The 15,811-nt window shown below is 40.6% G+C and overlaps 2 protein-coding genes across 8 annotated transcripts in view; one reads left to right on the top strand and one right to left on the bottom strand.

The window, feature by feature from the left end:
• Positions 1-11,665, bottom strand: part of trmt1 (tRNA methyltransferase 1) — a 12,127-nt gene extending 462 nt beyond the window's left edge. Inside the window, exons 1-15 of one of the 5 annotated variants that reach the window (XM_077524763.1) lie at positions 11,549-11,665; positions 8,313-8,615; positions 8,007-8,187; positions 7,174-7,361; positions 6,827-6,942; positions 6,603-6,715; positions 5,058-5,206; positions 3,669-3,752; positions 3,529-3,598; positions 2,544-2,678; positions 2,376-2,461; positions 2,024-2,132; positions 1,452-1,528; positions 1,260-1,379; positions 1,023-1,137 (exon numbers count right to left, since the gene is read on the bottom strand). In XM_077524763.1, coding sequence (XP_077380889.1) covers positions 1,023-1,137; positions 1,260-1,379; positions 1,452-1,528; positions 2,024-2,132; positions 2,376-2,461; positions 2,544-2,678; positions 3,529-3,598; positions 3,669-3,752; positions 5,058-5,206; positions 6,603-6,715; positions 6,827-6,942; positions 7,174-7,361; positions 8,007-8,187; positions 8,313-8,608 — 1,839 coding nt within the window. In that variant the 5' untranslated portion in view covers positions 8,609-8,615; positions 11,549-11,665. Of the gene's footprint in view, positions 1-1,022; positions 1,138-1,259; positions 1,380-1,451; positions 1,529-2,023; positions 2,133-2,375; positions 2,462-2,543; positions 2,679-3,528; positions 3,599-3,668; positions 3,753-5,057; positions 5,207-6,602; positions 6,716-6,826; positions 6,943-7,173; positions 7,362-8,006; positions 8,188-8,312; positions 8,616-9,833; positions 9,908-9,985; positions 10,444-11,548 lie in introns of those variants that run through there. The other 4 variants (XM_077524758.1, XM_077524759.1, XM_077524760.1 and 1 more) reach the window with 4 other exon arrangements.
• nacc1b (nucleus accumbens associated 1, BEN and BTB (POZ) domain containing b) overlaps positions 11,487-15,811 on the top strand; it is a 19,648-nt gene continuing 15,323 nt past the window's right edge. The window contains exon 1 of one of the 3 annotated variants that reach the window (XM_077524764.1): positions 11,487-11,620. In XM_077524764.1, the coding sequence (XP_077380890.1) occupies positions 11,487-11,620 (134 nt within the window). Of the gene's footprint in view, positions 11,621-12,601; positions 12,821-12,854; positions 13,172-15,811 lie in introns of those variants that run through there. The other 2 variants (XM_077524767.1, XM_077524765.1) reach the window with 2 other exon arrangements.

Consider the following 15,811-nt stretch of genomic DNA (forward strand, 5'->3'; position numbering starts at 1 on the left):
TATTTTAAAAAAATAAAATAAAATAAAAATCGCTGTCTTCAAATATTTTATTTTATCTTTTGGCTGAGCTGGCGAGCGCGTTAACGGCTAGCTGTTAAGTTAAATGCATTGGCTATAGTAGGGTGTGCTTAAAAATAAATAAACTTAATAGGGTACATGTTTCTTAATGTAACAATGTTCCTATATTTTGTTTAAAAACTAAATAGGATGTGTTACATGAGAAAAAAAATGCTGTTTTTATTTCCCCAAATATTTCAAATAAGCACATTTTCGAGCTGTAAATGTAAAAGGGATATAACGGCAATATCGTGATATTAAAATATATCCTCGTCATCATGTCACAATATTAAAAGCAGCACATCTGTTTAAAAAAAAAAGTCGAGTTGATTTCCCTTTGTGAGGTACTAGCACCCTGTGGTGGCTAGTTTTCTTTCTTTTCTTTTTTCTTTTTTTTTAAGTGCAGTTTAATTTTCACGAGGCATGTTTTGGCCCTTCTGTGTTTAAGACCAAGCTAATTGTCAGATGAAGCGAAACGTAATTTGCTTGTGAAGCGAGTCAATATGTGCAGGAACTCAGTGTGTGCTTGCATTTAGCAAGTAAGTGCCTCATATTTACGTAGAATATTTATAATATTTTTCTATAATATTTTTAATTGCTGTATTGTACAAAAGCACAACATTGTGGGTTTTTTTTTTAGCTCTTTTTTTTTTTTTTTTTTTAAACAATTTTATGATTTTTTGTATCGCTAACCTCCCCACAACATTGTGATAATTATCGTATTGTGACCGTCATATTGTGATACCCTACTATGATGTTGGGATATCATTACATCTCTAAATTGTAAATTGGCTGTTATCATAAAAATGCATGTTAAGTAATATCGGGATAAGTATCACCTTGAAGACCATGTTGCAATACACACGGTATCGCGATACGCATCACATCGCCACCCCTGTATCGTGACGCGCGTCGTATCGCGAGGAAAACAGCTAACGATGATGTTTACGTTTAGGAGAACCGACCTGCTTGAACTTTTTGCAGGGGAAGCTCTTGATCGGAGACGAATCGGCGTTCTGGTTCTTGCGCTTGTTCTGGTTCTTCATGCGCTTCTGTTGCAAGTTGTTGGAGATACCACCACTAGGGAGCGCGCATACAAATGAGGCAGAGGATGAAGAGATGCGTTTCAACTTTTTTTTTTGGGGGGGGGGTACGTCATACAACACTAATACAGTGATTCCCGACGGTCGTATCATCGTTACCCGGCTTTTGCTCGGGCTTTGGGTCCCCAGAAGGCCTGCGGGTTCTCCTGGAAACGGGTCAGGTGGCGCTGACGGGACTGAGGGTTGGCGTCGTCCCGCACGGTGAAACAAGCTTCAAAGCTAGGAAAAACAAAAAACACGGTTAACAAAATGGCCGACAAAGTCAACGGCAACCGGAGCGTGTGGTCTCACCTGGGCTCGGTGGACAGGATTTTAAAGGCGGGCGTCATTTCTGAGAGTTTCTCCCGTTTCACCGGGTTGCTCTTCTCCTGCAGGCGGAATCCAAGTTAGCCGATAAAAAGACGATACTGGCAATATCGTGATATCGCGATATGCCACAAAAAGTAGCACATCTATTAAAAACAAAAAAAGTCAGGTTGATTTCCATTGGTGCAGTTTTAGCAGCCTCTGGTGGCTAGTTTTTTTTTTTTTAGTGCTGTTTAATTTTCACTAGGCATGTTTTGGCCCTTATGTGTTTAAAATCCATGCTAATGGTCATATGAAGGGGCACGTAATAATGCTTGTGAACCGAGTCAATATGTGGAGGAACTCGATGTGTGTTCGGCGCCATCTTGTGGCTAATTAGGGCATTATGGAAAATGTAAAAAAATAAAATAAAAAAATTAAAAAAAATACACCCAAAAGTTGTGACTATTGAAGTTTTCCAACAAATAACGGCAAATAAGAAAACAAGGAAATGTTAAAGTGTGAAATGTGAAACTTCTTTTTGGCGCTCAATAAAAGGCTCAAAAGAAGCAGCTTACCCAGCAGCGCAAGATGTCCCAGATGGCGGCAGGTGGCGCGTCCGTCTTGATGGCATTTTTGCACGCATGCGAGAGGGAAACTCTGTGGCCGGCGTGCAGCAGAGCAGACCTGAACACAAGGTTTAACGTTTTTCGTTCACGAGGCGCCACCACGACATGGCACGTTGCTCCCGGGGTATTACATTTACATATGAAAAGAAAAAAAAAAAAGAAAAAAAGGAGGGTCAAGATTAATGTATATTTAGTGCTCACCACATATTGAGCACACACCCTTTGAAAAATGTTAAAGATTTCAGTCAATATCTAAATCCCCCCCCCCCCCCCCCCCCCCCCCCCCCCCTCAAGCGTGTACCTGAACTTTAGCAGGGGCGGCGTATTGCAGTGCAAGGTGCTGCTCAGACTGTCCACTGTGTAGTAAAGGGGCGTGTCCTCCAGCTCCTGCGTAGCACAAATGATGACTAACAACAAGTTGGGAAGCAACGTGACCAAAAAAAAAAAAAAAAAAAAAAAAAAAGCAGACCTCAATCACCATACTCAGCATCCCCTCGATGCGCTTGGACGTCCCGAAGCGAGACGGGTTTCCAGAAACGGCGGTCAGAACCTTCTGGACGAAGGCCCGGTCGTGGATGGCTTCGGCCCAGATTGGACCTCCCAGCTGGGAAGACGGAAGACACACAAGATGACACACTAAGAGTGGGTATATTATATTTATTCAACATAAAAAAAAAAATTTAAATGTAAAGAAATAAATTAATAAATAAAATTCATTTTGAAAGCTTAAACACCTAAAATATATTTTGGGTAAAAACAAAAATCACAGTAATATTAATATATTCTAAAATAATTACTTAAAATCTGAAAACACATGCAATCAAAATATGAAAAATTTTCAAATTTCAATTAAAATAAATTATGTTCAGAAAAATATATTTAAAAAAAATCACAAAAAAATAAAATACTATAATTTGAAATAATGTATTCACGATTTTAAAAAATTTTTTAAACTTTTTTTTCCCCAACACGTTGAGGACAACAAAACCACTGTAAAATAATTTAAAAAAATTAATGGATTCAATAAAAATGTAATTGAAAATAAAAAAAAATAAAAAAATCAAGATGGTGCTTTTATGCATTTAAGGCTGAATTTATTTAGAAAAGGAATAAAAATGATACTATGAGATAAAATTCACACAATAAAAAAAAAAATGTAACTGCATACATTTAATTCAAAATTAACTACTGGTACATTAAAAAAAAAAAAATAGGCCAAAATATTTTTAAATCACACTTAAGGACAACCAAATTTAATCATACATGTTTTTAAATAAAATATAGCGAAAAAGGATAAATATAATACATTTTAGGTGAAAATGCACACAAACACCTCGTTTGTTATTATGTTGCATCACAATTCACGAATTAGTACCATGGTCCAAATTTTGAGTGACCAAAAGCAGTCTTGTTTTTAACGAATGATTTTTAATAGATTGAAAAAAAAATGTCACCTGATGTCTCTGTCCGCAGTGCTCACACGTCGAACCCACCGGCGGCCCAGTGGCTGCCGAGTACTTCATACTGAAAGCGATACATCTCAGTCAGCCTCGGAAAACGGGACGCTCAAGTCTAAAGTTGATTGACGTCTCACTTTTTCCCGTTGTTGGTCCTCCTGCCCATCTTCTGCAAGTGGAACGACCCGCAGCCGACACAGTTGTAGATCAGAGCCCGTTTGCTGCAACACAACAGTTGGCTGAGATGACAAAAAAATGTTTCTTAACTGCCACAAACCACATTAAACTTAAAAAGGCTGGGTACTTTTTGGTGTATTCGGCCTTTAGGGGAAGTTACATAAGTTCAACACTTGCAACATATAACACCAAGTCATACCTCATGTTAACAGTCTTGGCAAGGGCTTTCTAGAGCTGTAATGATTTTGCCAATTAACTCATTCACTGGCAGCCATTTTGACTGAAGGAACCCCCCTTCGCGTTACTGTTTTACTGGATGTTGACTGATTTTACAAGGCCCACAGAATATTGTGTTGTATTGCTATAAAAACATGGAACATACCAAAAGAAAGGTTAGATTATCTTTATTCATCAGGGGAAAAAAAGTATACTTCTATCTGTTTCCATTTTGCAGCAATTAGCATTAGAATATAGCTAAGTTTTATCATTATTCACAAATCTGTTTAAAACAGTGGGAAAAGGAGCCTTTTTCAACATGACCCTGGTTGATCTCTTATACTCTGCTGCCACCTGCTGGCCGATTTTGTAATAACTATCATTGCATCAAGCATTCTCTTCAGTTCAGAGGCGGCATCAATGCCTCCTGTGTGGTCTAGCATTAAAAAAACATAAAAAAAATAAAAATAAAAATAAACGTCTTTGGGAGCATGGCAATATTAAAAATAGACGTATTTATACTTTTTTGGGAGCAAATGAATTAACCACCGAAAGGCAACAGACCAAAAACTTGCTGTGTGTTTGCTTGAGAATTTTTAATTTGCTATTAAAAATAACAAATCAAAACAACAATACTTCCTAAAAAAAGTATTTAGTATTATAGCAAGATGAAAAAAAAAAAAAATGTAAACCCCTTTTTGATCGATCTGAAATTTGGCAGCCGGATCAGCGATATTATATTATATTATATTATATTATATTATATTATATTATATTATATTATATTATATTATATTATATTATATTATATTATATTATATTATATTATCATAGTAACTCATTCAAACCCAAAAACGTATGAATACGTTTTTAATACTTTTTCCTAAACTACCAAACACGTATTTATACGTTTTTTTTTGTTTGTTTGTTTTGTTTTGTTTTAAGCTAGAACATACAGAAGGCTTTGATGGAGCTTCTGACGTGAAGAGGTCGCTTAAAGCAATGGTAGTTATTACATAAAACGGCCAGCAGGTGGCATCAGAGTATAAGAGATCAGGGCTATCAAGATCTGGACTCGTTTTGTTAGCATACCCACAGATGATTTACGTCATAGTCCAAAAAACTATCCATACCTGGCTGAGTTCTTGACTGTGGCCTGTCCTGTGAAGACGCGCACAAACACCCGGACGTAGAAGTCCACGCTGACGGACAGCAGCGGCTGAATGTATCGCTGGTACACATTGGCATGCCGGTCCAGACTGTGCAGGATGATGCGCAGAGCCTGCAGACAACAAGACACAACTGAAATCTTCTATGACATGCAGTGGGCGCTCATTTTACAAAAAAGTACATTACAATTTAAAAAATAAATTTTTGGTGAATGTTTTTAATACTAAGATAATATATGTAATATTATATCACAAAATATTTTGTTGTAAAAAAAAAATAAGCACACAAGAGTAAAAAGGATATTTGGAAAAATACAAATGAATCCCATTGAAAAATATAAAAATATTAGGACTGTTCCGATCACATTTTTTTGCATTGATTTTTAAGTGTAAAAATATCACAGTCAATTTGTCTCAAATAGCTTCATTTTTTTTTTAATTATTATTATTTTAATAAAGAAGATGATACATTTTAGATGGCTGTAAATCAGCAGTGTTTCAAATCAAGTAAAGAAATAAAAATTATTATTGACTTTAGAAATTAAAAGGAAATAATTTACTTATTTAGCCATTTTTGGCACTCAAACGTGAATATTTTGCCTATAATAAATGTTATATTTTCATTATTTTTCCATGTACAATTAGTACCTTTAAAAACACATTCTGCAACTTGCTGTCGACTGAAAATGACATCACAAGAGCTCAGGTAACCAATCACAGCTCCGCTTGTGAACGTCACATGACCACACCTAGAAAACAGGTAAGTTGTGAATGGTTACCTGAGTCCTTGTGATGTCATTTTCAGTCGACAGCAAGTTGCAAAATGTGTTTTTAAAGGTACTAATTGTACGTGAAAAATAATGAAAGTATCAAATTAATTAGAGACAAAATATTAACTTTTTATTGCTATAATGGGCTAAATAAGGGATGTATCCATTTAAGAATATTTAAAAATCTGTTGTTTTTTTCCCCAGCAGAAAAATCATATGATCATCCCCGATTTATGATCATGTCAATCATATCAGAAACAACCTAAAGATATTAATTAAAATCATGAAACTGATTTTTTTTTCTATTTAAAAATTGATCAATCAACAGTCATGAATCTTTTTTGTCATTATGAGGACAAATAAAAAAAATAAAAAATCCTGGCTTCACAGACCCTTTTAAATAACACAAAAAAATAAAACACCTGTATTAAAAAATTTAAAAAATTAATAAATAATAATAATAATAATAATAATATAAAAAACATCATTTCAATAGTATATTTTATAACCCAAATGTTTTACAAAAAACACATTCTAGGATAAAAAAATAATAATAATAAATTAAATTTTTCAAAAAAAACAGGCACCCACAAACTCCATCCAGTAGAAGTTAACTTTAAGCTTTTATTTTTTGTCATCGAGCCGCATTACAACTGAATGATTTGACAAAAAATATCTTTTCCTAAGTCTTTTAATCCTTTCGAAGCACAACAACACTCACTTTTCGACCGACACTCACCATCTCGTGACAGTACTTGGCTTTGATGGAAACGGAACCGTATTTGCTGTAGCACGTCTCGCTGCTGTTCCCTGCTAACACGGCCATGTCGGTGCACGTGATGCACAACAGGCCTGCCAAACAAAAAACAAAAGAAACAAAAACAAAAACAAAAACAAAAAAACAAAGATGATATAATGAGTGTTTGTTGTTACTATGAAGTCGAACAATAAACTAATCCCCACCTCCCTCGCTGACAGACTGCACTGCGGCGTCCAGGAATGAAGAGGGGCTGCCATAAGGATCGAGATCGATGACGTCGTAGCGATCGTTCTTCCCTCGCATCTCATACATAAGCATGCTGCATAAAAATCACAATATTTATATATATATATATATATATATATATATATATATATATATATATATATATATATATATATATATATATATATATATTTTTTTTTTTTTTTTTGGTACAATTTTGCTTGATTGACAAAACGAATGACTGGCACGTTTTGCGCATCAGCCTCCACATAAATCACAAAAATACGTTTCTTTCTATATAATGTGAACACAATTTTTTTTTTACCTGGCGTCCTTGCAGCTGGCTCGGAGGAGCTCGCCCACCTTGTTGTACTCGGCGTTCCTGGCGATGAGGGCGGCGGCTTTGTAGGAGAAGTCGTTGGCGGTGACGCTCTGAAGTCCCGGCACTTCCAGCGCGAAACGCACCGAGCGCAGACCGGACGCCGCCAAACCCTCCAGGATGCGAAGACCGCTCTGGAAAACATGGATTGGCGGAAACGCATGCATAGTGATCCAGAGGTGGGACTAAATCACATGCGTTCAAGTCATAAGTATCAAGTCTTTAACTCATTCACTCCCAGCCATTTTCACATTTCGCAATCCCGTTCACTGTTTTACTGGATTTTGACTGATTTTGCAAGGCCCACAGAATATTGTGTTCAATTGCTATAAACATGGAACATACCAAAAGAAAGATTAAAGTCTCTTCTTTCATCAGGAAAAAAAAAGTATGTTTCTATCTGTTTCCGTTTTGCAGCAATTAGCATTAGAAGAAAGCTAAGTTTCTTCAGTTTTCACAAATCTATTTAAACTTGTGAGTAATTTAGCTTTTTTTCTAGATGGCCCTGGTTGTTCTCCTTTGCTCTGCTGCCACCTGCTGGCCGTTTGTGTAATAACTACCATTTCTGCGACCGTTCTTTGCAGTTGAGAGGCTACATCAAAGCCTTCTGTATGCTCTACCATAAAAAAAAGAAAAGAACAAGAAAAAAACGTATAAATACGTCTTTGGGACACTTACATTAAAAAACGTATTTACACGTTATTGGGCGCAAATGAGTTAACATAAGCAATTCTAAACATTTTTACTGGAGGTCTTTCGACTGTCTTCACTTTAGCTACCTCGCATTTCTGTCCCGCCGTCGCTGTGACAAACGCCTCCTCCTCAACGGCTGCCTTGCCGTCCTGCACGTCGGCCTCGTCAGACAGCGACGCCACCACTCGCTCCTCCTCCCCGGCCACCAGAACCTTCACACCGCGCTGAGCCAGCACTTCTCTGGAGAACTCAGTAATCACCGCACATCTGGGGAAAGAAAGAAGGCGTCTTTCAGTAATGAGTATTTTTAGTTCACAATGCGTTTATTTTTGTTTTGTTTTTTTTAAATGACAAAAACAAGTGTAGCATATGCGGCAAAGGAAACGGCTTACGTTAAATCTCTGTTAAACTCCTGGACCGGGTTGTAAAACACCTCGTTGGCACTGGGAAACAAAATGGCCGCCTTGCCCTCCTTCACCACCGTCTCTCCTGGCCCGACAAGAGGCGACTCCTCCTGCCTCTCGACCGCCGCCGGCTCAGCAACGGTAACGTCAGAGGTCGGATTAGACGTTTTGGAGGGTTCCATGGCGCAACCCGCACGCCACCGACGTGCTGCGGGGGGCGGGTGCGGGCGACAGCGGGTGGCGATGGGCGGGAACAGCCGGGCGGCCCGCGCCAGCAGACTCATGCAACACCTGGAATACAAATCAATTGAATATAGACAATTTAATCCACTGCTGGGTTGTGCAAAATCTGGCTCGGAGGCCATTTGTGCAAATTAAATTGGTTTTAACATCGTTCTAACTGTAACCACAAAGTGAAGTGGGCAGTTGGGCACCCTAGAGTAATCGGGGTGGTAAACTTCTCAAGATAAGGCAAAAAAAGTCCTGGATCATAAATGGCGGAATTTAGAAAATGAGATCACATCGTCAAAAACATCATCAAATGGATAATAGGAAAGTAGTAACTGCTATTTTACTTGTTGCCATGTCCTGACACTTCCAGTGGGGTTTTTTCCCTCCTCAAAATCAAATCATCTGTAATTTATTATTAACTCATTTACTCCAAATAACGTATAAATACGTTTTTTTAATGTTCTAGGTGTCCCAAAGACGTATTTATACGTTTTTTTGTTTGTTTGTTTTTTAATGCTAGTGCAAACAGAAGGCTTTGATGCACCTCTCAACTGCAAAGAATGGTTGCCGAAATGGTAGTTATTACACAAACGACCAGCAGGTGACAGCAGAGCAAAGGAGATCAACCAGGGCCATGTAGGAAAAAAAACTCAATGACTTACAATTTTAAATAGATTTGTGAAAACTGATTAAACTTAGCTCTCTTCTAATGCTAATGCTAATTGCTGCAAAATGGAAACAGATAGAAACATACTTTTTTTCCTGATGAAAGAAGAGACTTTCATCTTTCTTTGGATAGGTTCCATGCTTTTATAGCAACAGAACACAATATTCTGTGGGCCTTGCAAAATCAGTCAAAATCCAGTAAAACAGCCGGGAGCGAACGGGACTGCTTCTGTGAAAATGGCTGGGAGTGAATGAGTTAAGGATCATCTTGTTGAGTGAATTTGATATGATGTAAAATAGTTTTGCCACAATAGTTGGTGGTAGGATTTAAACTATTACGACAGGCAATTATGAACATTTTCAGGATTAGAGTTCAGGAAAAAAAATGGACTGCTTTAGGTGACACTTCGAGACAAAAACGACACTATCTAGCACAACTGAAGACATTGAGTATATTTAGATTGTCGAGACAATTAATGTTTACAGCCTTACACCCAAAATACTCCTGAATGTGAAAATATTCCTGGCAAGGGCACAATTTATAGATAGCTGATACATATTGTACGGTAAGGCTCCAAAACATTTCAAGCGTCATTCCTAACACTAACATACTGCAGAATTAGTTAGCTTCTAGTCGGTTCCTTCTAAATATTGCAGGCTACACCGCTTTTCACTTGTTCCTTGGCACCTGGCTAACCGGTCAACATCTGTCGACATTATGCCCCCGTCACATTAGCTGGCTTCCGTCGCCGAATAAATCTCACCGGAAAACGCGCGTCTCCTCACGGTGACACTTTCGAGTTACTCGGAACTCAGTCGGGAATATTTTTATTTTATTTTTTTGTAGCTGTTTTGCCTCCTCGTAGTAGCCGAAACAGTCACGCTCACGTTAGCATATGGGCGCCGCCATGTTGGTGAGTTTGTCTTACGGAGGCCCGCAAGGCAGCAGCAGGAAAAGCGAAGCCCGCGATAACGTCGAGGTAACGGTGAGGACACCCCTCCCTCTTGTTTTCGGTTCATCCACCGCCTCTTCCTCGCAACCCGGCCTACTTTCCATGTGAGGAGCCTGGAAAAATCATCAGCCTGCTTCTCCCGTGAATAATCTAATTTCATCTCGGCAAAATCCGGGATGTGGTGAGCAGCTATGTGGAATAAAACTCGACTAAATTGGAAAAAATAAAATCCCTTCAAAAGAGCAAAGAAGGACGAATATAAGTACGAACAAAAAAGGGGGGGAAAAAACCTTGACATGCAGTCAGTGAAATGGTGAACTCGATGGAGTCAACTGTAAATTGTGATTTCAGATAGTACCTGAAGGCAACAATTAGACAGCGATACCATTGAAAAGCAGTTTGTCGTGCTAAAATAAAACAAACACATTTTGGCATACAGTATATGTTCAAACTGTCTGTATAACCTGACAGTAGAATTAGAATATTATTAAAAATGAACTTTTGACAAATTCTGTCTCTGATGCTGTTTATGTCTCTAATTTGGATTTTAATTATTATTTCTAAACTTGCGTGACAAAACCAGACAATCAAGACTGTATGGAAAGAGAAGAAATAACGTGATAGATGCAAGTTTTCTTCGCTGGATCTAAACTCCGGGTAGCAACAAAAAAAAATAAAAAAGAAATTATTTGACAGCGCTCAAGACAAATTAGGGTAATTATTTTTTTTAATCCAGTCAAGCAGTGTCAAACCACAGCCAAAATCGCAGTTCTCACTGATATCAGGTAAGTCTTCTTCTTCTTTTTTTTTAATTGATTGTACATTAGCAATAATACATCATCGAATCGTTTGGCAACTTTCCAACAGGGACTCAAGGGCAGCGGAGGTGAAATCTTGCTCGAAGCTTCAACATCTCATACTGCACCTTTAAGGCCATTTTGAACAATATGAGTGGGAAACTGAGATTTCGGGTTGTCGATGAAGGCAACACTTGAGATCGCTATCTCGATTTGTCAGACGTGAAGGGAAATGGTGAGTCGAGACCGTCCCTGAAGGCAACACCTGACACAACAAACAACACCTGATCGAAAACTCCACTTTGGTCATGCGCGTCCTGCAATTCCAAATCACTTTACAGTCGGTCAAGTTTAATCGATGATTCTGCAATCTGTCTGCAACACGAGAAGCAGCAAACCCTTTGCCCATACAGTTAACACCCCCCCCCCCCCCCTCCCCCCCCTCTCTCCGTCAAGCACGCGTGTGTACGTGCATGCCTTCATGATGCTGCTGCTGAGTCGAGTCCCAGTAATGAATGGCTGCCTGCGGCGCGGCGGAAGGACATACCACCACCACCACCACCACCAACACCGTCACCATTAACGAGCTTCCCGGGCGCCGCCGCCGCCGCCGCTCCTCCACCGCAAACTTGTTCCAGCGGCCGACGGGGTGAGTGAGATGTTGTTGCACGCCGACCTGCAGCGATGCACACGCGCGGGGGGGAGTGTCGGTTGGGCCGCGCGGTATGATGATGCCCGGTGGAACTTTTGTTTTCTTTTCCTGATTGTATCTTTTATTTATTATTATTATTTGGGTTGTAGAGGCTGCAAAGTGCATGATACTGTACAATGCATAAAGAGTGAAGGGTGAGACAAAGAAGAAACTATTGTTGATAATTGTGTTGCACGGCTAAGTTGAGCTAGCTGCCCTGTGTTGGGGGATGGGTGAGGAGAAAGTGGGCAAACTTTAGAGCACCGACCGACTCATCGCGGCGGGCTAGCCCAAGAACCGCCTCCCCCCCTTCCGCGGTGTGGCTCCACGAGTCCGTCGCTCTTCTTTCCACATTCCATAACTTGCCACCAAAAAAACAAAAACAATAAACCACTCGCTCTGTTACTGTCAAATATTTATTAATAAACACTAACAAACAGCTGTTTAATCGTTGAATGTGCGGTTGTTTTTTTTTTTCGACCGAGGAACCCCCTCGCTTGTACTTTTCTTCCCTTCCACTTGTCTCGCCATGCCGTTGGACTCGTCCGTCTGTGTCCCGGGATGACCTGTTGATGTCGCGGTTCGAGATAATCGAGCACCGGGAGTTGGTCGAGTGAACGAGAAGCATTTTTGTTTTTAAAATCGACGTTATTAAGTACTGTACGCGACGTTAAAATGGAAAGGGGAGGGGGGGGGGGGGCAGTATGCTGCTTGGTGGCCGCTTTCGACGGAATAAATCCGGCGAAGAAGGCGCTTAGCGAGCCGCTCAATATTTCATCGTCTCGACTATTTTCCACTTAAAACATTTGACTGAACACCGATGCGAGTGGAGCTTTTGCCTCTTTTTGTATGTGTGAGGGGGCCTCTTGGGTTTTTGTCTCGTCCCCCCCACCCTCCTCTTCCTCCTTCCCTCCCCTCCTCTCCTCTCCTCTCTCTCGCTCTCTCCCTCCCCGCCGGCCCGGGCCAGCCGAGGACTCCCAAATCCCGCGGCTGGCTGGCTGGCACACGGCGCGGGGCACCGTGAGCTGTCTTTCCCCCCCACCCCGCTTGTCCTCCGGCTTCTCTTGCCGCTGCTCGGTGGCTCCCCTCCTCTCTGTCTACCGTCTCCTCCTCCTCCTCCTCTCCGGGCGAGACGTCGGCTCTGCTCGACTCCCACAAGTGAGGCGATTTCTCCCCTTTTCACGGGCTGTATTTTGGGGTTAAGTTTTCTTTCTTCGGTCGCGCTCCGCCGAAGGGGGGGTGGGGGCGAGAGAGTAGCCGCATTTCGAGGCTCGAGTACCCGCCGGCTTGGAGGGGAGTGAACTAAAAAAACGTCGCCTCGGCGCTTGGTTTTAAACTAACAACCACGAAGGGGTTTCCATTGTTTTAATGCGACCAATTTAAGAAATGTGTGCTGAGGTGTGGTGCGAGCGGCGTTAGCCTTATAGCGTTAGCTCGCGACGGGCTAACACAGGCCACCTTTTTATTTTTAACAGGAAACTGAGCTGAGTGATTCATGAGCTTTTCCGAGTGAGTCTGTTAAATATATTAAAACAATTTATGGCGGTGGAAGTGTGCGTTTTGTTACTTTTGGACAAGGTTAAGCTGTTTAAAAGGGGAGCAAGGGGGCTGTGGTTCAAAGGTCAAGTGGTGGCAATTAGTCCTAGTGATGTTTCCTGGATGTTGTGGTGACCCCAGCTGAACTGCAGCCAGGGTGGGGAAAAAGGCAGCAAGCTGCCAGACAAGTGTCCTTGGATGACATCTAGCGATAGATAACCCTAACATTTAAGAGGAATATATGATTGTTGCCTGAAGGCAACACATGCAATAGAGAAATGGATTTGGAATGAAAACACCTTCACTAGATAGATCAATAGAAACTGATAGACTTTCCAGAAGACACCAGCTAATATGATACCTAGACAGGTAGGATTACATTTGAGGACACTTGGTAATCTGTCATTCGTAAGGTGGGAAGCAGATTTCAGACCGTCTCTGAAAGCAACACCTGATTGAAGAAAAGTTTTTGTGTGTTTTTGAACATTTGATTAGAATTAAACCACTTTTAAGGGCGGGTCAAATAATTTTTCATGGCAACTCCCTATTTGCAGTCGGACTCTGTGGCTATCCCCCTCGAAAAGACATTTGGAAACATCACTGAGGGGAAAGTTGTGGTTTCTCTGATGTGACTTATCTAGACTAAGTGCAATTTCTGGAGAAATTGCGTGGGAATGCTGAAAGTTGAACGCTCATAGCTGAATGCTATGATTTGAATGCATGTGGAATGCTTATGAAGTAAATTAAAAGATAAATTATGAAATTATGACCACCTGATTACTGGACAATGATGGTAATGATTGTAAGTGATACTTAGAAAAAGTTAATGTCTGTCCCATTGAAAATGAATGCGGAAAAGTTGATATTAAACGTCAAATTTAGCAAATACTGTAAGTAATTTGGAATCAGACGATACATACCCCGGGAGGCGTGTCAATTTTTAAAGCTAGTTGAAATTTGAACAGTATAAATTAGGAGTATTATGTGGGAGTTGTTACGCGGCAAAAAAAAAAAATGTGGAGAATAAAAATCACAATAACATATGTGGGAATGCTGAAGCATTCCCACAATTAGTAACGACATAAATGTAACCCGTATGGACATTTGGAACACTTAATTGTGAGATTGCTTCTTCATCATGTTCGCTCGCGATGTCACCTTTTTGACACGGTTTAGCCAGTCCGTGTTTAGTGGTGCGCCAGGGGCCCCACCAGTTCAAAGGTCAAGTGACGCCAATTAACTCCCCTTTTTTGCTTTCTGGATGTTGCGATGACCCCTGCTGACCCGCAGCCGGGTGTCCTCGGTTGACATCTCACTTATGCTCACGCACCCGCATTTGGAATGCGTCTTTTTTTTTTTTTTTTGTCTCTACTCGACTTCTCAATGTGTGTTATCATCAGCAATGCTCGGGTTTAATTTATTAGGCACAATGGCTTGTCGTCATGGCAACCGCCTGCTTATTATTCATGCCGCTGCACATATTTACACCTGGAAGCCGCGCCGCCGTCTTGACTGTCGCCTGGAGGCCACGCAGAGTGCAAAATGTCACCGGCGGTGCGAAATGGTGGATTCTCGCGACTCGTTGCGCATTTTGGGATCCGTTTCACGGATCAAAGTCGAGGCACTTAAGCGATGCTAACGTCGACACGCGCACACCATCTCAACAGAGATACAGTCGCCGCCTTCTCAGTACTCTGGGATACAAATCAATGTCTGTGTACACAAATAACTGTCTGAGAAGCTCTCAAGTCTGAACAGTGTTCCCCTAATAGAAAATGAGTCCCTGAAGGCAACAACTAACACGACACCATGGAATGATAGATGGATAAATGAGACATTTAGTGACATTTGTCAAAATCACTCAATTGTGGGTGGGTAAATTTGTCATTTCACACTGTGCCTGAAGGCAGCACCTGACATGATAATAAACTATAGATCACTAGTATCAAACTCAAGGCCTGGGGGCCAGATTCGGCCCGTCACGTCATTTTATGTGGCCAGCAAAGGCAAATCAAAACTACAAAAAAAAATTGCTAAAACTGCAAATTGTCTTGACTTTTAATTTCAAAACGGATTTCAAAATTAGTTATCCATTAGTTTGTTGTGTATATGTGATATGATGAGGCATACATTTTTATGGGTTCACAAAACGTCGCAGACATCAAGGGGAGGAAACAACAGCAACTACGATGTGGCCTGACAAAAATAAGTTTAACATCACTGCAGTAGCTCGTATATGAAATCGTGTATTTAACTAGAAAACATTTCCGCTGAAATTTTGGATGTGACTGCTGACTCTTGCAAGGTGGAAAACCGCATGCACTGGACAGTTTTGCCAAATCCTGTCGAAATCAAGTCACTTCCTGTTGAAATCGGGGCACGTCCTGTTGAAATAAGATCAGTTCTGGGTCACTTCCTGTTGAAATCAGGTAACTTCCTGTTGATTTGAGGCAACTTCTGGGTCACTTCCTGTTGAAATCAGGGCACTTCCTGTTGAAATAAGGTCAGTTCTGGGTCACGTGTTGAAATCAGGCCACTTCCGGGTCTCTTCCTGTTGAAAACCGGTCACTTCCTGTTGGCATCAGGTCACTTCCGGGTCACTTCTTGTTGAAA

This window comes from Festucalex cinctus, chromosome 6 (assembly GCF_051991245.1).
Source record: "Festucalex cinctus isolate MCC-2025b chromosome 6, RoL_Fcin_1.0, whole genome shotgun sequence".
NCBI lineage: Eukaryota > Metazoa > Chordata > Actinopteri > Syngnathiformes > Syngnathidae > Festucalex > Festucalex cinctus.